The following is a 21,950-nucleotide window of genomic DNA, read 5'->3' on the forward strand; positions in this document are numbered from 1 at the left end:
TCTCCGTCCAGAGCAGCGTGAATGTCCGCTCTGGTCTCACCCGTCACCATCCGTGCCTCCAGGAAGGCGTCCTCTCCGTCCAGAGCAGTGTGAATGTCCGCTCTGGTCTCACCCGTCACCGTCCGTGCCTCCAGGAGGCGTCCTCTCCGTCCAGAGCAGTGTGAATGTCCGCTCTGGTCTCACCCGTCACCGTCCGTGCCTCCAGAAGGCGTCCTCTCCGTCCAGAGCAGTGTGAATGTCCGCTCTGGTCTCACCCGTCACCGTCCCGTGCCTCCAGGAGGCGTCCTCTCCGTCCAGAGCAGTGTGAATGTCCGCTCTGGTCTCATCCGTCACCGTCCGTGCCTCCAGAAGGCGTCCTCTCCGTCGAGAGCAGTGTGAATGTCCGCTCTGGTCTCACCTGTCACCGTCCGTGCCTCCAGAAGGCGTCCTCTCCGTCCAGAGCAGTGTGAATGTACGCTCTGGTCCCACTCGTCACCATCCGTGCCTCCAGGAGGCGTCCTCTCCGTCCAGAGCAGCGTGAATGTCCGCTCTGGTCTCACCCGTCACCATCCGTGCCTCCAGGAGGCGTCCTCTCCGTCCAGAGCAGTGTGAATGTCCGCTCTGGTCTCACCCGTCACCGTCCGTGCCTCCAGGAGGCGTCCTCTCCGTCCAGAGCAGTGTGAATGTCCGCTCTGGTCTCACCCGTCACCGTCCGTGCCTCCAGAAGGCGTCCTCTCCGTCCAGAGCAGTGTGAATGTCCGCTCTGGTCTCACACCGTCACCGTCCGTGCCTCCAGGAGGCGTCCTCTCCGTCCAGAGCAGCGTGAATGTCATCTAATTTGCTGATTTTAACGCAAAACAATGGTAATAAAGCCGCGGTGCGTTCCCAGACATCTGAGAGCGGGGCTGAGATAATGGGGGCTTTGTGCGCAGCTTGGGGGGGATTAGTACCGTGGCATGGCTCCTGGAGGCTGGCTACATCCCGTGTCCTGGCGTCCCCCTCCGGGCACTAGGCTGGTGATTGGATGAGGAATTAATTTTGCCACGTCGGCGCTTGCCGTCCTTTTGTATCAGGACTTAGGGTCAGATGTAAGTGGTGCAGGGTCGGGAGCGGTGGTCACAGTTCGAGGGTGACGCCCGTCATCAGCACGGCCTGGGCTTACGGTAGATCCATATCCCTCTGCCCGGTGATTACCACATTATATACCTGGCACCATATGGCGGGGTCCGGACCACCCAGTCAGTGCAGATCCGTGTCCTGTATGAGGAGACACCAGGGTGCAGCTGACACCGGCTGTAGAGGGGTCCCGGTGCCCCCCCCCTCACCTCTCCTGTTTTCTCAGGTATAGGCTCGTGGCCACAATGGGCACCGGCTTCTGACGAACTGGAAGGTTTCACCGCTGCGATCGATGGCTGCAGCTAAGAAAGGTGAGGTGGTCTCCCCCATGTGTCATTTACAGGCGCAGTCCTGAGCCCCCCCACGGTGTCTGCTCCGCTCCGTCGCCCCCCCCCCCCCCCACCCGCGGTGTCTGCTCCGCTCCGTCGCCCCTCCCCCCCCCCGCGGTGTCTGCTCCGCTCCGTCGCCCCCTCCCCCCCCCCGCGGTGTCTGCTCCGCTCCGTCGCCCCCTCCCCCCCCCCGCGGTGTCTGCTCCGCTCCGTCGCCCCCTCCCCCCCCCGCGGTGTCTGCTCCGCTCTGTCGCCCCCTCCCCCCCCCGCGGTGTCTGCTCCGCTCTGTCGCCCCCTCCCCCCCCCGCGGTGTCTGCTCCGCTCCGTCGCCCCCTCCCCCCCCCCGCGGTGTCTGCTCCGCTCCGTCGCCCCCCTCCCCCCCCCCGCGTGTCTGCTCCGCTCCGTCGCCCCCTCCCCCCCCCCCCCCGCGGTGTCTGCTCCTCTCCGTCGCCCCCCGTCCCCCCCCCCCCGCGTGTCTGCTCCTCTCCGTCGCCCCCCCCCCCCCGCGGTGTCTGCTCCTCTCCGTCGCCCCCCCCCCCCGCGGTGTCTGCTCCTCTCCGTCGCCCCCCCCCCCCCGGTGTCTGCTCCTCTCCGTCGCCCCCCTCCCCCCCCCCCCCCCCGCGGTGTCTGCTCCTCTCCGTCGCCCCCTCCCCCCCCCCCCCCCCGCGGTGTCTGCTCCTCTCCGTCGCCCCCTCCCCCCCCCCCCCCCCCGCGGTGTCTGCTCCTCTCCGTCGCCGCTCCGCTCCGTCGCCCCCTCCCCCTCCCCCCCCGCGGTGTCTGCTCTGCTCCGTCGCCCCCTCCCCCCCCCCGCGGTGTCTGCTCCGCTCCGTCGCCCCCTCCCCCCCCCGCGGTGTCTGCTCCGCTCCGTCGCCCCCTCCCCCCCCCGCGGTGTCTGCTCCGCTCCGTCGCCCCCTCCCACCCCCCCGCGGTGTCTGCTCCGCTCCGTCGCCCCATCCCCCCCCCGCGGTGTCTGCTCCGCTCCGTCGCCCCCTCCCCCCCCCGCGGTGTCTGCTCCGCTCCGTCGCCCCCTCCCCCCCCCCGCGGTGTCTGCTCCGCTCCGTCGCCCCCTCCCCCCCCCCCGCGGTGTCTGCTCCGCTCCGTCGCCCCCTCCCCCCCCCCCGCGGTGTCTGCTCCTCTCCGTCGCCCCCTCCCCCCCCCCGCGGTGTCTGCTCCTCTCCGTCGCCCCCCCCCCCGCGGTGTCTGCTCCTCTCCGTCGCCCCCCCCCCCCGCGGTGTCTGCTCCTCTCCGTCGCCCCCCCCCCGCGGTGTCTGCTCCTCTCCGTCGCCCCCTCCCCCCCCCCCCCCCCCGCGGTGTCTGCTCCTCTCCGTCGCCCCCCTCCCCCCCCCCCCCCCGCGTGTCTGCTCCTCTCCGTCGCCCGCTCCGTCGCCCCCTCCCCCTCCCCCCCCCGCGGTGTCTGCTCTGCTCCGTCGCCCCCTCCCCCCCCCCGCGGTGTCTGCTCCGCTCCGTCGCCCCCTCCCCCCCCCGCGGTGTCTGCTCCGCTCCGTCGCCCCCTCCCCCCCCCGCGGTGTCTGCTCCGCTCCGTCGCCTCCCCCCCCCCCCGCGGTGTCTGCTCCGCTCCGTCGCCCCCTCCCCCCCCCCCGCGGTGTCTGCTCCGCTCCGTCGCCCATCTCCCAAACCCCCCCCCCCTGCCCGCGGTGTCTGCTCCGCTTCGTCGCCCCCCTCCCCCTTCCCCCCCCCGCGGTGTCTGCTCCGCTTCGTCGCCCCCTCCCCCCCGCGGTGTCTGCTCCGCTCCGTCGCCCCCTCCCCCCCCCCCCCGCGGTGTCTGCTCCGCTCCGTCGCCCATCTCCCAAACCCCCCCCCCTGCCCGCGGTGTCTGCTCCGCTTCGTCGCCCCCTCCCCCCTTCCCCCCCCGCGGTGTCTGCTCCGCTTCGTCGCCGTCGCCCCCCTCCCCCCGCGGTGTCTGCTCCGCGCCGTCGCCCCCCTCCCCCCGCGGTGTCTGCTCCGCGCCGTCGCCCCCTCCCCCCGCGGTGTCTGCTCCGCGCCGTCGCCCCCTCCCCCCGCGGTGTCTGCTCCCGCGCCGTCGCCCCCCTCCCCCCGCGGTGTCTGCTCCGCGCCGTCGCCCCCTCCCCCCGCGGTGTCTGCTCCGCGCCGTCGCCCCCTCCCCCGCGGTGTCTGCCTCCGCGCCGTCGCCCCCTCCCCCCGCGGTGTCTGCTCCGCGCCGTCGCCCCCCTCCCCCCGCGGTGTCTGCTCCGCGCCGTCGCCCCCTCCCCCCCGCGGTGTCTGCTCCGCGCCGTCGCCCCCTCCCCCCGCGGTGTCTGCTCCGCGCCGTCGCCACCCCTCCCCCCGCGGTGTCTGCTCCGCGCCGTCGCCCCCCTCCCCGCGCGGTGTCTGCTCCGCGCCGTCGCCCCCTCCCCCCGCGGTGTCTGCTCCGCGCCGTCGCCCCCTCCCCCCGCGGTGTCTGCTCCGCGCCGTCGCCCCCTCCCCCCCCCGCGGTGTCTGCTCCGCGCCGTCGCCCCCTCCCCCCCCCGCGGTGTCTGCTCCGCTCCGTCGCCCCCTCCCCCCCCCGCGGTGTCTGCTCGCTCCGTCGCCCCCTCCCCCCCCCGCGTGTCTGCTCCGCTCCGTCGCCCCCTCCCCCCCCCGCGGTGTCTGCTCCGCTCCGTCGCCCCCTCCCCCCCCCCGCGGTGTCTGCTCCGCTCCGTCGCCCCCTCCCCCCCCCGCGGTGTCTGCTCCGCTCCGTCGCCCCCTCCCCCCCCGCGGTGTCTGCTCCGCTCCGTCGCCCCCTCCCCCCCCCCGCGGTGTCTGCTCCGCTCCGTCGCCCCCTCCCCCCCCCGCGGTGTCTGCTCCGCTCCGTCGCCCCCTCCCCCCCCCGCGGTGTCTGCTCCGCTCCGTCGCCCCCTCCCCCCCCCGCGGTGTCTGCTCCGCTCCGTCGCCCCCTCCCCCCCCCGCGGTGTCTGCTCCGCTCCGTCGCCCCCTCCCCCCCCCCGCGGTGTCTGCTCCGCTCCGTCGCCCCCTCCCCCCCCCCGCGGTGTCTGCTCCGCTCCGTCGCCCCCTCCCCCCCCCCGCGGTGTCTGCTCCGCTCCGTCGCCCCCTCCCCCCCCCCGCGGTGTCTGCTCCGCTCCGTCGCCCCCTCCCCCCCCCCGCGGTGTCTGCTCCGCTCCGTCCGCCCCCCTCCCCCCCCCCCGCGGTGTCTGCTCCGCTCCGTCGCCCCCTCCCCTCCCCCCGCGTGTCTGCTCCGCTCCGTCGCCCCCTCCCCCCGCGGTGTCTGCTCCGCTCCGTCTCCCCCTCCCCTCCCCCCGCGGTGTCTGCTCCGCTCCGTCTCCCCCTCCCCCCGCGGTGTCTGCTCCGCTCCGTCTCCCCCTCCCCCCGCGGTGTCTGCTCCGCTCCGTCTCCCCCTCCCCTCCCCCCGCGGTGTCTGCTCCGCTCCGTCTCCCCCTCCCCTCCCCCCCGCGGTGTCTGCTCCGCTCCGTCTCCCCCCTCCCCCCGCGGTGTCTGCTCCGCTCCGTCTCCCCCCTCCCCCCGCGGTGTCTGCTCCGCTCCGTCTCCCCCCTCCCCCCCGCGGTGTCTGCTCCGCTCCGTCGCCCCCCCTCCCCCCGGTGTCTGCTCCGCTCCGTCCGCCCCCCCTCCCCCGCGGTGTCTGCTCCGCTCCGTCGCCCCCCTCCCCCCGCGGTGTCTGCCTCCGCTCCGTCGCCCCCCTCCCCCCGCGGTGTCTGCTCCGCTCCGTCGCCCCCCTCCCCCCGCGGTGTCTGCTCCGCTCCGTCGCCCCCCTCCCCCCGCGGTGTCTGCTCCGCTCCGTCGCCCCCCTCCCCCCGCGGTGTCTGCTCCGCTCCGTCGCCCCCCTCCCCCCCGCGGTGTCTGCTCCGCTCCGTCGCCCCCCTCCCCCGCGGTGTCTGCTCCGCTCCGTCGCCCCCCTCCCCCCGCGGTGTCTGCTCCGCTCCGTCGCCCCCCCTCCCCCCCCGCGGTGTCTGCTCCGCTCCGTCGCCCCCCCTCCCCCCCGCGGTGTCTGCTCCGCTCCGTCGCCCCCCCTCCCCCCGCGTGTCTGCTCCGCTCCGTCGCCCCCCCTCCCCCCGCGGTGTCTGCTCCGCTCCGTCGCCCCCCCTCCCCCCGCGGTGTCTGCTCCGCTCCGTCGCCCCCCCTCCCCCCGCGGTGTCTGCTCCGCTCCGTCGCCCCCCCTCCCCCCCGCGGTGTCTGCTCCGCTCCGTCGCCCCCCCTCCCCCGCGGTGTCTGCTCCGCTCCGTCGGCCCCCCCTCCCCCCGCGGTGTCTGCTCCGCTCCGTCGCCCCCCCTCCCCCCGCGGTGTCTGCTCCGCTCCGTCGCCCCCCCTCCCCCCGCGGTGTCTGCTCCGCTCCGTCGCCCCCCTCCCCCCCGCGGTGTCTGCTCCGCTCCGTCGCCCCCCCCTCCCCCCGCGGTGTCTGCTCCGCTCCGTCGCCCCCCCTCCCCCCGCGGTGTCTGCTCCGCTCCGTCGCCCCCCCTCCCCCCCCCCCCGCGGTGTCTGCTCCGCTCCGTCGCCCCCCCTCCCCCCCCCCCGCGGTGTCTGCTCCGCTCCGTCGCCCCCCCTCCCCTCCCCCCGCGGTGTCTGCTCCGCTCCGTCGCCCCCCTCCCCTCCCCCCGCGGTGTCTGCTCCGCTCCGTCGCCCCCCCTCCCCTCCCCCCGCGGTGTCTGCTCCGCTCCGTCGCCCCCCCCTCCCCTCCCCCCGCGGTGTCTGCTCCGCTCCGTCGCCCCCCCTCCCCTCCCCCCGCGGTGTCTGCTCCGCTCCCGTCGCCCCCCCTCCCCTCCCCCCGCGGTGGTCTGCTCCGCTCCGTCGCCCCCCCATCCCCTCCCCCCGCGGTGTCTGCTCCGCTCCGTCGCCCCCCTCCCCTCCCCCCGCGGTGTCCTGCTCCGCTCCGTCGCCCCCCCCTCCCCTCCCCCCGCGGTGTCTGCTCCGCTCCGTCGCCCCCCCTCCCCTCCCCCCGCGGTGTCTGCTCCGCTCCGTCGCCCCCCCTCCCCTCCCCCCGCGGTGTCTGCTCCGCTCCGTCGCCCCCCCTCCCCTCCCCCCGCGGTGTCTGCTCCGCTCCGTCGCCCCCCCTCCCCTCCCCCCGCGGTGTCTGCTCCGCTCCGTCGCCCCCCCTCCCCTCCCCCCGCGGTGTCTGCTCCGCTCCGTCGCCCCCCCTCCCCTCCCCCCGCGGTGTCTGCTCCGCTCCGTCGCCCCCCCTCCCCTCCCCCCCGCGGTGTCTGCTCCGCTCCGTCGCCCCCCCCTCCCCTCCCCCCGCGGTGTCTGCTCCGCTCCGTCGCCCCCCCTCCCCTCCCCCCGCGGTGTCTGCTCCGCTCCGTCGCCCCCCCTCCCCTCCCCCCGCGGTGTCTGCTCCGCTCCGTCGCCCCCCCTCCCCTCCCCCCGCGGTGTCTGCTCCGCTCCGTCGCCCCCCCTCCCCTCCCCCCGCGGTGTCTGCTCCGCTCCGTCGCCCCCCCTCCCCTCCCCCCGCGGTGTCTGCTCCGCTCCGTCGCCCCCCCCTCCCCTCCCCCGCGGTGTCTGCTCCGCTCCGTCGCCCCCCCCTCCCCTCCCCCGCGGTGTCTGCTCCGCTCCGTCGCCCCCCCTCCCCCTCCCCCCGCGGTGTCTGCTCCGCTCCGTCGCCCCCCCCTCCCCTCCCCCCGCGGTGTCTGCTCCGCTCCGTCGCCCCCCCTCCCCTCCCCCCGCGGTGTCTGCTCCGCTCCGTCGCCCCCCCTCCCCTCCCCCCGCGGTGTCTGCTCCGCTCCGTCGCCCCCCCTCCCCCTCCCCCCGCGGTGTCTGCTCCGCTCCGTCGCCCCCCCTCCCCTCCCCCCGCGGTGTCTGCTCCGCTCCGTCGGCCCCCCCTCCCCTCCCCCCGCGGTGTCTGCTCCGCTCCGTCGCCCCCCCCTCCCCTCCCCCCGCGGTGTCTGCTCCGCTCCGTCGCCCCCCCCACCCCTCCCCCGCGGTGTCTGCTCGCCTCCGTCGCCCCCCCTCCCTCCCCCCGCGGTGTCTGCTCCGCTCCGTCGCCCCCCCTCCCCCTCCCCCGCGGTGTCTGCTCCGCTCCGTCGCCCCCCCTCCCCTCCCCCCGCGGTGTCTGCTCCGCTCCGTCGCCCCACCCTCCCCTCCCCCCCGCGGTGTCTGCTCCGCTCCGTCGCCCCCCCTCCCCTCCCCCCCGCGGTGTCTGCTCCGCTCCGTCGCCCCCCCTCCCCCTCCCCCCCCGCGGTGTCTGCTCCGCTCCGTCGCCCCCCTCCCCTCCCCCCCGCGGTGTCTGCTCCGCTCCGTCGCCCCCCCTCCCCTCCCCCCCGCGGTGTCTGCTCCGCTCCGTCGCCCCCCCCTCCCCCTCCCCCCGCGGTGTCTGCTCCGCTCCGTCGCCCCCCCTCCCCTTCCCCCGCGGTGTGTGCTCCGCTCCGTCGCCCCCCTCCCCTCCCCCCGCGGTGTGTGCTCCGCTCCGTCGCCCCCCTCCCCTCCCCCCGCGGTGTGTGCTCCGCTCCGTCGCCCCCCTCCCCTCCCCCCGCGGTGTCTGCTCCGCTCCGTCGCCCCCCTCCCCTCCCCCCGCGGTGTCTGCTCCGCTCCGTCGCCCCCCTCCCCTCCCCCCGCGTGTCTGCTCCGCTCCGTCGCCCCCCTCCCCTCCCCCCGCGGTGTCTGCTCCGCTCCGTCGCCCCCCTCCCCGCCCCCCCGCGGTGTCTGCTCCGCTCCGTCGCCCCCCGCGGTGTCTGCTCCGCTCCGTCGCCCCCCGCGGTGTCTGCTCCGCTCCGTCGCCCCCCGCGGTGTCTGCTCCGCTCCGTCGCCCCCCGCGGTGTCTGCTCCGCTCCGTCGCCCCCCGCGGTGTCTGCTCCGCTCCGTCGCCCCCCGCGGTGTCTGCTCCGCTCCGTCGCCCCCCGCGGTGTCTGCTCCGCTCCGTCGCCCCCCGCGGTGTCTGCTCCGCTCCGTCGCCCCCCCGCGGTGTCTGCTCCGCTCCGTCGCCCCCCGCGGTGTCTGCTCCGCTCCGTCGCCCCCCGCGGTGTCTGCTCCGCTCCGTCGCCCCCCGCGGTGTCTGCTCCGCTCCGTCGCCCCCCCGCGGTGTCTGCTCCGCTCCGTCGCCCCCCCTCCCCTCCCCCCGCGGTGTCTGCTCCGCTCCGTCGCCCCCCTCCCCTCCCCCCGCGGTGTCTGCTCCGCTCCGTCGCCCCCCTCCCCTCCCCCCGCGGTGTCTGCTCCGCTCCGTCGCCCCCCGCGGTGTCTGCTCCGCTCCGTCGCCCCCTCCCCTTCCCCCGCGGTGTCTGCTCCGCTCCGTCGCCCCCCTCCCCTCCCCCGCGGTGTCTGCTCCGCTCCGTCGCCCCCCTCCCCTCCCCCCGCGGTGTCTGCTCCGCTCCGTCGCCCCCCTCCCCTCCCCCCGCGGTGTCCTGCTCCGCTCCGTCGCCCCCCTCCCCTCCCCCCGCGGTGTCTGCTCCGCTCCGTCGCCCCCCTCCCCTCCCCCCGCGGTGTCTGCTCCGCTCCGTCGCCCCCCTCCCCTCCCCCCGCGGTGTCTGCTCCGCTCCGTCGCCCCCCTCCCCTCCCCCCGCGGTGTCTGCTCCGCTCCGTCGCCCCCCTCCCCTCCCCCCGCGGTGTCTGCTCCGCTCCGTCGCCCCCCGCGGTGTCTGCTCCGCTCCGTCGCCCCCCCCGCGGTGTCTGCTCCGCTCCGTCGCCCCCCGCGGTGTCTGCTCCGCTCCGTCGCCCCCCGCGTGTCTGCTCCGCTCCGTCGCCCCCCGCGGTGTCTGCTCCGCTCCGTCGCCCCCCGCGGCTGTCTGCTCCGCTCCGTCGCCCCCCGCGGTGTCTGCTCCGCTCCGTCGCCCCCCGCGGTGTCTGCTCCGCTCCGTCGCCCCCCGCGGTGTCTGCTCCGCTCCGTCGCCCCCCCTCCCCTCACCCCGCGGTGTCTGCTCCGCTCCGTCGCCCCCCTCCCCTCCCCCCGCGGTGTCTGCTCCGCTCCGTCGCCCCCCTCCCCTCCCCCCGCGGTGTCTGCTCCGCTCCGTCGCCCCCCGCGGTGTCTGCTCCGCTCCGTCGCCCCCTCCCCTTCCCCGCGGTGTCTGCTCCGCTCCGTCGCCCCCCTCCCCTCCCCCCGCGGTGTCTGCTCCGCTCCGTCGCCCCCCTCCCCTCCCCCCGCGGTGTCTGCTCCGCTCCGTCGCCCCCCTCCCCTCCCCCCGCGGTGTCTGCTCCGCTCCGTCGCCCCCCTCCCCTCCCCCCGCGGTGTCTGCTCCGCTCCGTCGCCCCCCTCCCCTCCCCCCCGCGGTGTCTGCTCCGCTCCGTCGCCCCCCTCCCCTCCCCCCGCGGTGTCTGCTCCGCTCCGTCGCCCCCCTCCCCTCCCCCCGCGGTGTCTGCTCCGCTCCGTCGCCCCCCCTCCCCTCCCCCCGCGGTGTCTGCTCCGCTCCGTCGCCCCCCTCCCCTCCCCCCGCGGTGTCTGCTCCGCTCCGTCGCCCCCCTCCCCTCCCCCCGCGGTGTCTGCTCCGCTCCGTCGCCCCCCCGCGGTGTCTGCTCCGCTCCGTCGCCCCCCGCGGTGTCTGCTCCGCTCCGTCGGCCCCCCCCGCGTGTCTGCTCCGCTCCGTCGCCCCCCCGCGGTGTCTGCTCCGCTCCGTCGCCCCCCCCTCCCCTCCCCCCGCGGTGTCTGCTCCGCTCCGTCGCCCCCCTCCCCTCCCCCCGCGGTGTCTGCTCCGCTCCGTCGCCCCCCCTCCCCGCCCCCCGCGGTGTCTGCTCCGCTCCGTCGCCCCCCGCGGTGTCTGCTCCGCTCCGTCGCCCCCCGCGGTGTCTGCTCCGCTCCGTCGCCCCCCGCGGTGTCTGCTCCGCTCCGTCGCCCCCCGCGGTGTCTGCTCCGCTCCGTCGCCCCCCGCGGTGTCTGCTCCGCTCCGTCGCCCCCCGCGGTGTCTGCTCCGCTCCGTCGCCCCCCGCGGTGTCTGCTCCGCTCCGTCGCCCCCCGCGGTGTCTGCTCCGCTCCGTCGCCCCCCGCGGTGTCTGCTCCGCTCCGTCGCCCCCCGCGGTGTCTGCTCCGCTCCGTCGCCCCCCGCGGTGTCTGCTCCGCTCCGTCGCCCCCCGCGGTGTCTGCTCCGCTCCGTCGCCCCCCGCGGTGTCTGCTCCGCTCCGTCGCCCCCCGCGGTGTCTGCTCCGCTCCGTCGCCCCCCGCGGTGTCTGCTCCGCTCCGTCGCCCCCCGCGGTGTCTGCTCCGCTCCGTCGCCCCCCGCTAGAGTTATGCACATCTGTACTCCACGTCCTCCAAGGGTACTTATCCACCATCCTAATGGGGGGTCACTGAGCAGCTGCTGTGATGTGAGCACAGAGACCCCGGGTCCATGTCTGATCACTGGCTAAGATGGAGCTTCCCCCTGTGGTCACAGCTCCATCTGCAGGGGGCGCCACAGGTGTCTTGCACTCTGACTGTGGATGCTGAGGTCTGTGTCGCTGTATGTTGTCGCCCCTCATAAACAACTTATCAGGTTATTTCCTCTCCAGGAGCGAAACCCAAAGTATCGGGCGTGCGCTTCGCCGCCAGCCTCTCAGGGGAGGGGTCTCACAGTCACGTGCACTTTGAGGAGAAGCTCCATGACTCGGTGGTGATGGTCTCTCAGGAAGACGACGGCCATTACTTAGTCAAGGTACAAGTGACGGACAGAGCAGAGATGGGTCGGGAGGACTGCTGAGGACCACGCATGTCCTCCTGGAGATGGAGTGTGCGGGGAGGTCCCTGTCTCCCTGGGGGTGTGTGTGTGTGTGGGGGGTCCCTGTCTCCCCGGGGGGCGTGTAGGTGGGGGGGGGGTCCCTGTCTCCCCGGGGGCGTGTAGGTGGGGGGAGGTCCCTGTCTCCCCGGGGGGCGTGTAGGTGGGGGGAGGTCCCTGTCTCCCCGGGGCGTGTAGGTGGGGGGAGGTCCCTGTCTCCCCGGGGCGGGGAGGTCCTTGTCTCCCCGGGGGCGTGTGCGAGGGGGTCCCTGTCTCCCCGGGGGCGTGTAGGTGGGGGGGGAGGTCCCTGTCTCCCAGGGGGCGTGTAGGTGGGGGGGGAGGTTCCTGTCTCCCCGGGGGCGTGTAGGTGGGGGGGAGGTCCCAGTCTCCCCGGGGGCGTGTGGGTGGGGGGGGGAGGTCCCCGTCTCCCCGGGGGCGTGTGGGTGGGGGGGGAGGTCCCCGTCTCCCCGGGGGCGTGTGGGTGGGGGGGGAGGTCCCCGTCTCCCCGGGGGCGTGTGGGTGGGGGGGGAGGTCCCCGTCTCCCCGGGGGCGTGTGGGTGGGGGGGGAGGTCCCTGTTTCCCCGGGGACACAGGGTGTTCCCGAGCCGCGTCCTGTGTACAGTCCTTGCGCCGCGGGTACAGGTGTCGCCTCGGTGCGGTGTCGGAGCCTCCGCTGATCTCCTGCTGACGCCTCTGTCTGTTGTTCGGAGCTGATTATCCTATTAGGGGAGAGTACAGCAGAGCCGAGTGCGCGGCATCGTATAAATGCGCATTAATTGCAGCCTGTGTTGGCGTGGGCATTGTGCCATGAGACTGAAGTTCCGGGCAGACACATTAACCCTTCGCTGCTCGGTCAGTGTACATGTTCACTATTCCATCACTGCCCAGTACATCTGTGGGAAGATGGCAGGAGATGATCGCTCCTCGCCGACGTCCCACACAACTTCCTGCTAAGACGCCATCTGGGAATGTGTGGACGCTGTGGCCCCGGCTGTGGAGGAGCTGGAAACGCTCAGAATTGTGGTACGTGTCCAAATGCTCCCCTGATCGGCGATGTGGGTGCGGTGCGGGGCCGGCATGGGTGCAGTGCACCCCTCTGCCCAACGTTCATTTTGTAGATGGCTTGGAACATCTTATTTCAATGACTTAGTTTCTTTCCTTCCTCATTGTTTGTTTCTTTTTGACCTTCTCTGCCCTGACCTTCTCTGCCCTGACCTTCTCTGCCCTGACCTTCTCTGCCCTGACCTTCTCTGCCCTGACCTTCTCTGCCCTGACCTTCTCTGCCCTGACCTTCTCTGCCCTGACCTTCTCTGCCCTGACCTTCTCTGCCCTGACCTTCTCTGCCCTGACCTTCTCTGCCCTGACCTTCTCTGCCCTGACCTTCTCTGCCCTGACCTTCTCTGCCCTGACCTTCTCTGCCCTGACCTTCTCTGCCCTGACCTTCTCTGCCCTGACCTTCTCTGCCCTGACCTTCTCTGCCCTGACCTTCTCTGCCCTGACCTTCTCTGCCCTGACCTTCTCTGCCCTGACCTTCTCTGCCCTGACCTTCTCTGCCCTGACCTTCTCTGCCCTGACCTTCTCTGCCCTGACCTTCTCTGCCCTGACCTTCTCTGCCCTGACCTTCTCTGCCCTGACCTTCTCTGCCCTGACCTTCTCTGCCCTGACCTTCTCTGCCCTGACCTTCTCTGCCCTGACCTTCTCTGCCCTGACCTTCTCTGCCCTGACCTTCTCTGCCCTGACCTTCTCTGCCCTGACCTTCTCTGCCCTGACCTTCTCTGCCCTGACCTTCTCTGCCCTGACCTTCTCTGCCCTGACCTTCTCTGCCCTGACCTTCTCTGCCCTGACCTTCTCTGCCCTGACCTTCTCTGCCCTGACCTTCTCTGCCCTGACCTTCTCTGCCCTGACCTTCTTTCTATTCCTCCGCAGGTCGGCTTTCTGAAGATCCTCCACAAGTATGAGATCTCCTTTACGTTGCCGGCACTGCAGCGGCTCGGCCGGAATATCTGTGCTGTTCCTCTTCCTAACCTGAACCTCAGGGTGACGGCCATCACCGCCCTGCCTGAAGGTGAGACCTCCTCCGTAACCACCCGAGCGGGCTGCTGTAGACCAATTACCCTCCAGATACAACTGTGAGACTTCTGGGGGTCTGCGGCCAGGTGGGAGCAGAACTGTGGGCATATCATTAACCCTTAGTGTACTCTCAGGCTCTTACCGCTGCATTGCTTGCAGTCAGTGAAGCCCCTCTATGCTGATGGTTGTTGCTGTGTGACGAGGCCGTTCTGGCATGTTACAGGTTAAGCTTTGCAGTCCCTGTATGGAACCCAGGATTAATCATTTAAAGGGCCGTGTTACCTTTAAGCAAGGTTTGCCCTTTAAGTAACCAACAACTCCTGTGATCTGTCCCCGATGGCTGTCAGATGATGATTTGTTAACCCCCGATATGTGGCCCACTTTATAATAACCGCTCCAGCAGTAGGAGTTGTGCTGTAGATCGTGGGAATTGAGCAGAAACGAAAAGTCCCTCGCGTCTAATGAGTAACAAGTAATTGCTGAACATCCTGGTTAATGTGCGTGGCTGCGGCCCCCGGGGGCCGTGCACGCAGTCCTCCATCCCCCAGGGGGCACCGTTCAGACCTGCAGGCTGCGGATGATCAGACTTTGTGTGGAGGGGGCAGCTTGTGCTGACAGATTATGGTTACTAATTGGTGTCTGTCCTCAGGCCTCTTGTAGCTCCCAATCTCCATGATTAATCTCCTCCTGTTTGGTGTCCGCGGCAGAGCTATGTGTCCCCGTAGTCACTGACTGCAATCATTCCCTGTGGGATGCTCTGTGAAGGCTCAAATACAAGGTGGGGCAGTGAGCAAAGCGGAGAGGGGTTGTCACATGGTGCCCACTGACGTCAGAGAGAAGGAATGAATATAAGCCTTGGTACTGAGAGGGGGGGAAAATCTGCATTGAGGTGATGCCCACTGAGCCCTGACCCCGCAGCTCCACCATCAGAGATGTCAGAAGGACTGAATATAGATGGGAGCACTGAGAAGGGGAGATCTGCATTGAGGTGATGCCCACTGAGCCCTGACCCCACAGCTCCACCATCAGAGATGTCAGAAGGACTGAATGTAGATGGGAGCACTGAGAAGGAGGGAAATCTGCATTGAGGTGATGCCCACTGAGCCCCGACCCGCAGCTCCACCATCAGAGATGTCAGAAGGACTGAATGTAGATGGGAGCACTGAGAAGGAGGGAAATCTGCTTTGAGGTGATGCCCACTGAGCCCTGACCCCGCAGCTCCACCATCAGAGATGTCAGAAGGACTGAATGTAGATGGGAGCACTGAGAAGGGGGGAGATCTGCATTGAGGTGATGTCCACTGAGCCCCGACCCGCAGCTCCACCAGCAGAGATGTCAGAAGGACTGAATATAGATGGGAGCACTGAGAAGGGGGGAGATCTGCATTGAGGTGATGCCCACTGAGCCCCGACCCGCAGCTCCATCAGCAGAGATGTCAGAAGGACTGAATGTAGATGGGAGCACTGAGAAGGGGGGGAGATCTGCATTGAGGTGATGCCCACTGAGCCCCGACCCCGCAGCTCCACCAGCAGAGATGTAAGAAGGTCTGAATATAGATGGGAGCACTGAGAAGGGGGAGATCTGCATTGAGGTGATGCCCACTGAGCCCCGACCCGCAGCTCCACCATCAGAGATGTCAGAAGGACTGAATATAGATGGGAGCACTGAGAAGGGGGGAGATCTGCATTGAGGTGATGCCCACTGAGCCCCGACCCCGCAGCTCCACCATCAGAGATGTCAGAAGGACTGAATGTAGATGGGAGCACTGAGAAGGGGGGAGATCTGCATTGAGGTGATGCCCACTGAGCCCCGACCCCGCAGCTCCATCAGCAGAGATGTCAGAAGGACTGAATATAGATGGGAGCACTGAGGAGGGAGATCTGCATTGAGGTGATGCCCACTGAGCCCCGACCCCGCAGCTCCACCAGCAGAGATGTCAGAAGGACTGAATATAGATGGGAGCACTGAGAAGGGGGGAGATCTGCATTGAGGTGATGCCCACTGAGCCCCGACCCGCCAGCAGAGATGTCAGAAGGACTAACTATAGATGGGAGCACTGAGAAGGGGGGAGATCTGCATTGAGGTGATGCCCACTGAGCCCCGACCCGCCAGCAGAGATGTCAGAAGGACTAACTATAGATGGGAGCACTGAGAAGGGGGGAGATCTGCATTGAGGTGATGCCCACTGAGCCCCGACCCCGCAGCTCCACCAGCAGAGATGTCAGAAGGACTGAATATAGATGGGAGCACTGAGAAGGGGGGAGATCTGCATTGAGGTGATGCCCACTGAGCCCCGACCCGCAGCTCCACCAGCAGAGATGTCAGAAGGACTGAATATAGATGGGAGCACTGAGAAGGGGGGAGATCTGCATTGAGGTGATGCCCACTGAGCCCCGACCCCGCAGCTCCACCAGCAGAGATGTCAGAAGGACTGAATATAGATGGGAGCACTGAGAAGGAGGGAGATCTGCATTGAGGTGATGCCCACTGAGCCCCGACCCGCAGCTCCACCAGCAGAGATGTCAGAAGGACTGAATATAGATGGGAGCACTGAGAAGGAGGGAGATCTGCATTGAGGTGATGCCCACTGAGCCCCGACCCGCAGCTCCACCAGCAGAGATGTCAGAAGGACTGAATATAGATGGGAGCACTGAGAAGGAGGGAGATCTGCATTGAGGTGATGCCCACTGAGCCCCGACCCCGCAGCTCCACCAGCAGAGATGTCAGAAGGACTGAATATAGATGGGAGCACTGAGAAGGGGGAGATCTGCATTGAGGTGATGCCCACTGAGCCCCGACCCCGCAGCTCCACCAGCAGAGATGTCAGAAGGACTGAATATAGATGGGAGCACTGAGAAGGGGGAAGATCTGCATTGAGGTGATGCCCACTGAGCCCCGACCCGCAGCTCCACCAGCAGAGATGTCAGAAGGACTGAATATAGATGGGAGCACTGAGAAGGAGGGAGATCTGCATTGAGGTGATGCCCACTGAGCCCTGACCCCGCAGCTCCACCAGCAGAGATGTCAGAAGGACTGAATATAGATGGGAGCACTGAGAAGGGGGAGATCTGCATTGAGGTGATGCCCACTGAGCCTCGACCCCGCAGCTCCACCAGAAACAAGCAGATTCACTACTGTGATGACGGCAGACACCAGCACCGTGTGCCGTTGGCCTTTCCTCCTGACAAAGCAACATGGAGCTAAATAATGTGTGAATATCCTGGTGAAGCTGCGACCACATTACAATAAATCTTCACCCGTCGCCCGGACGTCATCAGTCCCGCAGCCGGCGATGTTTCTGAGTCCAGAGTCTGTGCTGTGAGCAGTCGTTCATTCCGGCATCTGGTGAAGATGCGCAGAGCCACCCGCCAACCTCCGGAGTCTTCACCGGCCGCCGGGATGCACTCTGATGGATAGACTGATGGACGGCCCCAGAGCTGGGCAGGCTACAGGTGATTGATGCGTCTCACCCTCGGGATGGGTCTGTGTTTTGGCTTGTGCTGGCCGTAGGATGAGGGTTGTGATTAGACAGTTCTCGTTCTCTGGGGATGATTCCAGTCTGTGACCGGCCGCTGCTGACGGCTCTGATCGTGGACAGTGACCGGGGCGACGCTGTCTTCTTCTGAGGGCACAGCTCTGCTTTTGGTCCAAGCCTCCACGTTAAGCCCCATAGTCTTGTATTTACCCAGGAGTGGCCCTGCAGGGTGATGATGGGGTGTAGTCCGTGGTCAGTGATGGACACCTCGCCCCCGTCCTCCGGCTTAGCATGTCCAGTAATGATGGCGGCTCGGGAGCTGCACTCGGACATTTACAGACTCATTAAAGAATCTGCGCTCAGCGGCAAATGGGAAAGTAAATGAATTAGTGTCTGTCTGGAGCCGCTGCCGCCGCCCAAGTCTCTGCATTTGGTTTATTTATTTTGTATCAAACCCTGACACAACTTTCAAGTCCTTGTGCCTCCACCCCAAGGACTGTGGGGGTCCTCCACCCTCGCCCTGCTCAGGTCCTCCACCCTCGCCCTGTGCCATCACTCCACTGCTGTCCTACAGTATCGGCGTGACCTTGACATCCAAAGGGAAATCTCAGAAACACAACTTCCCAACCGCCCCGTAGCGTCTCAGCACTGGCAGATGGCGTGTCTCGGGGGAGTCACACAGGATGGGGGCACTGCGCCAGAAAATATGCCCTAATAGGAGACTTTTTTGCAGCCGTATGAAATCTGTGTGATTTTTTCCACTTTCCAATTAGGAGATTAATGATCCCGTACATCACTTTCTGGAAGTGGGTGGGCTTGTTATATAAATCACTGGATGACCCCACTCCTTTTATACCACCTCCTCCCCTCTGGCTGCCCCCACTTCTCTCCTTATGTACCGCCTCCTCCCCGGTGGGCCCCCCACCTCTCTCCTTATATACCCCCCTCCTTCTCCCCGGCTTCACCGCACCTATCTCTTTATATACCGCCTCCTCTTCCCCGGTGGCCCCCCCTCCTCTCTCCTTATGTACCGCCTCCTCCCCGGTGGCCCCCCCTCCTCTCTCCTTATGTACCGCCTCCTCCCCGGTGGCCCCCCCTCCTCTCTCCTTATGTACCGCCTCCTCCCCGGTGGCCCCCCCCACCTCTCTCCTTATATACCCCCCTCCTCCTCCCCGGCTTCACCGCACCTATCTCTTTATATACCGCCTCCTCCTCTCTGGCTGCCCCCTACCCCTCTCCTTATATACCACCTCCTCCCTGTCTACTCCCCACCTCTCTCCTTATATACTGCCTCCTCCACCCTGGCAGCCCCCCCACCTCTCTCCTTATATGCCTCCCCGGCTTCCCCATCTCTCTTTATAAACCGCCTCCTCCCCGGCTGCCCTCCACCTCTCTTATATACCGCCTCCTCTCCTTCTATACCGCCTCATCCCCGGCTTCCCCCATCTCTTTATAAACCGCCTCCTCCCCGGCTGCCCCCCACCTCTCTCCTTATATACCGCCTCCTCTCCTTCTATACCGCCTCATCCCCGGCTTCCCCCATCTCTCTTTATAAACCGCCTCCTCCCCGGCTGCCCTCCACCTCTCTTCTTATATACCGCCTCCTCTCCTTCTATACCGCCTCATCCCCGGCTTCCCCATCTCTCTTTATAAACCGCCTCCTCCCCGGCTGCCCTCCACCTCTCTTCTTATATACCGCCTCCTCTCCTTCTATACCGCCTCCTCCCCGGCTTCCCCCATCTCTTTATAAACCGCCTCCTCCCCGGCTGCCCCCCACCTCTCTCCTTATAAACCGCCTCCTCCCTCGCTGCCCCCCACCTCTCTCCTTATAAACCGCCTCCTCCCTGTCTTCCCCCCACCTCTCTCCTTATAAACCGCCTCCTCCCTGGCTTCCCCCCACCTCTCTCCTTGTCTACCTGCTTCTCCCCGCCGCTCTGTTATTTTGGCTATGTTCCTGTGCTCCGTCTGCTCCCAGCCTTGCGCTCGTCCTCGTTTCCGGCTGCAGATTGTGATCAGATGAATGAGGCTGATTCTTGCAGTGACAGCAGACGGGGCGGACAGGAGCATAAAAATACCAAATATCTCTGCTCATTAAAGGAACAGCGCTCTAAAAACTGGAGACTGACCGCTGTGATCGTCGGGGTGTTACTGAAATTACTGATGTATGACACGGTGACAGCAATGAGGATGGCATCGGGCGCGTGTGTATGATGCTGGAGGATGGCATCAGGCATGGGTGTATGGTGCTGGAGGGAGAGATGGCATCGGGTGTGTGATGCTGGGGGGGTGTGGGATACCGTTGATATATATGTACACTCATATCTCTTTACCACGGGGTCTTAATAGCGCTCACCCTTCACCCGTCGTGCCCCTTCACCCGTCGTGCCCCTTCACCCGTCGTGCCCCTTCACCCGTCGTGCCCCTTCACCCGTCGTGCCCCTTCACCCGTCGTGCCCCTTCACCCGTCGTGCCCCTTCACCCGTCGTGCCCCTTCACCCGTCGTGCCCCTTCACCCGTCGTGCCCCTTCACCCGTCGTGCCCCTTCACCCTCCAGAATTCCCAGGAGGCCTCTGCAGGTTCTCACCCGATCTTGTCCTTTCTCCACAGGACACGGCATCACATGTGAGTACACGGCTCATAAAGAAGGCGTCCTGAAAGAGGAGATGGTTCTGGCCAGCGAATCGAGCGCCAAGACTCTGGTCAAGGTGGTGGTCCAGGCACGGGTGCTGGGTGAGTGCTTCCCGGTCATTAGTGTAATACCCGTCCCTTCCTTCCTTGCTCTGCTCGCCCCGTCCCTTCCTTCCTTGCTCTGCTCGCCCCGTCCCTTCCTTCCTTCCTTGGTCTGCTCACCCCGTCCATTCCTGCCTTCCTTCCTTCCTTGGTCTGCTCGCCCCGTCCATTCCTGCCTTCCTTCCTTCCTTGGTCTGCTCGCCCCGTCCATTCCTGCCTTCCTTCCTTCCTTGGTCTGCTCGCCCCGTCCATTCCTGCCTTCCTTCCTTCCTTGGTCTGCTCGCCCCGTCCATTCCTGCCTTCCTTCCTTCCTTGGTCTGCTCGCCCCGTCCATTCCTGCCTTCCTTCCTTCCTTGGTCTGCTCGCCCCGTCCATTCCTGCCTTCCTTCCTTCCTTGGTCTGCTCGCCCCGTCCATTCCTGCCTTCCTTCCTTCCTTGGTCTGCTCGCCCCGTCCATTCCTGCCTTCCTTCCTTCCTTGGTCTGCTCGCCCCGTCCATTCCTGCCTTCCTTCCTTCCTTGGTCTGCTCGCCCCGTCCATTCCTGCCTTCCTTCCTTCCTTGGTCTGCTCGCCCCGTCCATTCCTGCCTTCCTTCCTTCCTTGGTCTGCTCGCCCCGTCCATTCCTGCCTTCCTTGGTCACCTGTCTCTTCCTCTTCTCATTGCAGACCGCCATCACGGAACTCCGATGCTCCTGGAGGGAGTGCGATGTATCGGGGCTGAGCCGGAGTACGACTCTGAGCAGAGTGACTGGCATGGCTTTGACTGATGCCGCCGGTGGAGTACAGCTATTCGCCCTCTCTGTGCCGTGCTACTTCTCACACCTTTAGCCATGAAGATCATAGGGATTAGATGGATCCGATTAATCTGGATGGTGGCTCTAAGCCTCGGTGCGGAGGAGGGTCTGTGCGCTCCGGCTGAGATTGTCAGCGTCTGGGGGGTGCGACCAGGATGGACCCTGCGGCCCTGTGCCCCCACGTCTCTGCTTTGTGTGAGCCTGTCCCTTCCCTTATACCGTGCACCCATCGCTTGCCCTCTGTCCGTGTGTTGCTTCTGGTGCTCCTGCAGGTACGGTGACGCGAGAGCCATTGTCTGCTGATCCAGAATGTTCAAGAAATGAGAATCCAGAATAAAATTATTTATTTTTGTGAATTTCACCTGTCGTTAGCAGGGAGGCAGGACGCCGCTTGGCCGGGGGGGGATGTGTCGCAAGGGTTCCCGCAGCCTGGCACACCAGAGACCATCTCTATTCAACCCTTGTGCCATATGTAGGTGTCTGTATGGTTCCGTTATAGGGGTGGTAATGGGGTCCGCAGACGGGCCAGACCCCGCCGGAGCTTAGCAGAGATTCCCGTACAGCGCAGGGTGTGTAGTTTTCATCTTCCTGTTCCCGGCGCCCACGGTATTCGTGTCATTGTGGCTATAGAAGGAAGCTCCCCCACTATATGGTTTGTGTCAGGGTAGATATTGGGGAAAGGAGGCTGCAGAGGCTTCCTGTCTTTTACATCTACTGATGTAAAAGACAGGAAGGAATCCACCGGTGTGGACGAAGGGTTAATCCTACAGGGTCGTAAGTATTCCGGTAACGTCCATTACACCAGTACAACGAGACACATCCTGTATGTAGAGAGGCTCCCGTGTCTGCAGGCCCGGCACAACTAGGGCAGCATGGCTATGGCCCGTCTCTCTGCACCAGGAGTCCTGGATTCTCAGATATCGAACTAGTCTGAATTCTGCAGACCCCCTGAGCCTCCGCTCTGGCTCCTGTGCGTGGGGGACTGCGCAGCTCCTGGGCCTCAGAAAATAGGTCTTCTGTGTCCCACATCACTGTGTAGCTAATAATACGTGGAGTAGCCGAGCGCCAGCCTGATGTCCTCCACTGTGGCGGTCTGTCCCTTATCACCTCTTCATTGTTTCTGGCGCAGGAGGATCGTGACCAGTCTGATGCAGCCGGACCACCAGACTGTACTGGGAGGTTTGGGACTTTTTCTGCATTCAGTGTGAACCAAACCGGAGCAGAATGGTGATCACAGCTCTGGAAGTAACCGAGGTATAAGGAGTTATACAAGGTCAGGAGAAGCTGTGCAGAAATCAGATCTGCTTCAGGCAGTCGATGGTGGCCCCAGATTCCTGCCAGTCTTCACATTTATTTCCTGGTCTGATGACTGATAAATATTGGTGAAATGTACAGGTGCTTCTCACAATGAGAATGTCATCAAAAAGTGACTCTCCTCTATTCTATAGAGTCATTACACACAGAGTGATCTATGTCACTGGTTTAATTCTGGTAATGTTGATGATTATGGCCAATGAAAGCCCAAAAGACACCAACACAAAAAACAGCGAGAGACAAGGGGTAAGGTATTGCAGCGTGTGGAGGCATATCCTCCTGATCAGGGCATGGTTAAATGACTGTGGCACTGTTATCAGGATGCGCAGTGACTGTGGTCGGGCTCTGTGGAGTGGTGTTATCAGGATGCGCAGTGACTGTGGTATCAGGATGCACAGTGACTGGTCGGGCTCTGTGGAGTGCTGTTATCAGGATGCACAGTGACTGGTCGGGCTCTGTGGAGTGCTGTGTTCAGGATGCACAGTGACTGGTTGGGCTCTGTGGAGTGGTATCAGGATGCACAGTGACTGTGGTCGGGCTCTGTGGAGTGGTGTTATCAGGATGCGCAG

At 67.1% G+C, this 21,950-nt stretch overlaps 1 protein-coding gene across 1 annotated transcript; it reads left to right on the plus strand.

Moving 5' to 3' along the window:
• The first annotated feature begins 786 nt into the window (after window positions 1-786).
• Window positions 787-20,423, plus strand: ADISSP (adipose secreted signaling protein). The gene is made up of 5 exons (XM_073583380.1): window positions 787-1,406; window positions 10,797-10,939; window positions 12,926-13,064; window positions 19,152-19,274; window positions 19,940-20,423. The coding sequence occupies exons 1-5, from the start codon at window positions 1,388-1,390 to the stop codon at window positions 20,038-20,040; spliced, it is 525 nt and encodes a 174-aa protein (XP_073439481.1). The 5' UTR covers window positions 787-1,387; the 3' UTR covers window positions 20,041-20,423.
• Window positions 20,424-21,950: the final 1,527 nt, after the last annotated feature.

This window comes from Dendrobates tinctorius, unplaced genomic scaffold (assembly GCF_039654945.1).
Source record: "Dendrobates tinctorius isolate UK_male_01 unplaced genomic scaffold, ASM3965494v1 ptg000077l, whole genome shotgun sequence".
NCBI lineage: Eukaryota > Metazoa > Chordata > Amphibia > Anura > Dendrobatidae > Dendrobates > Dendrobates tinctorius.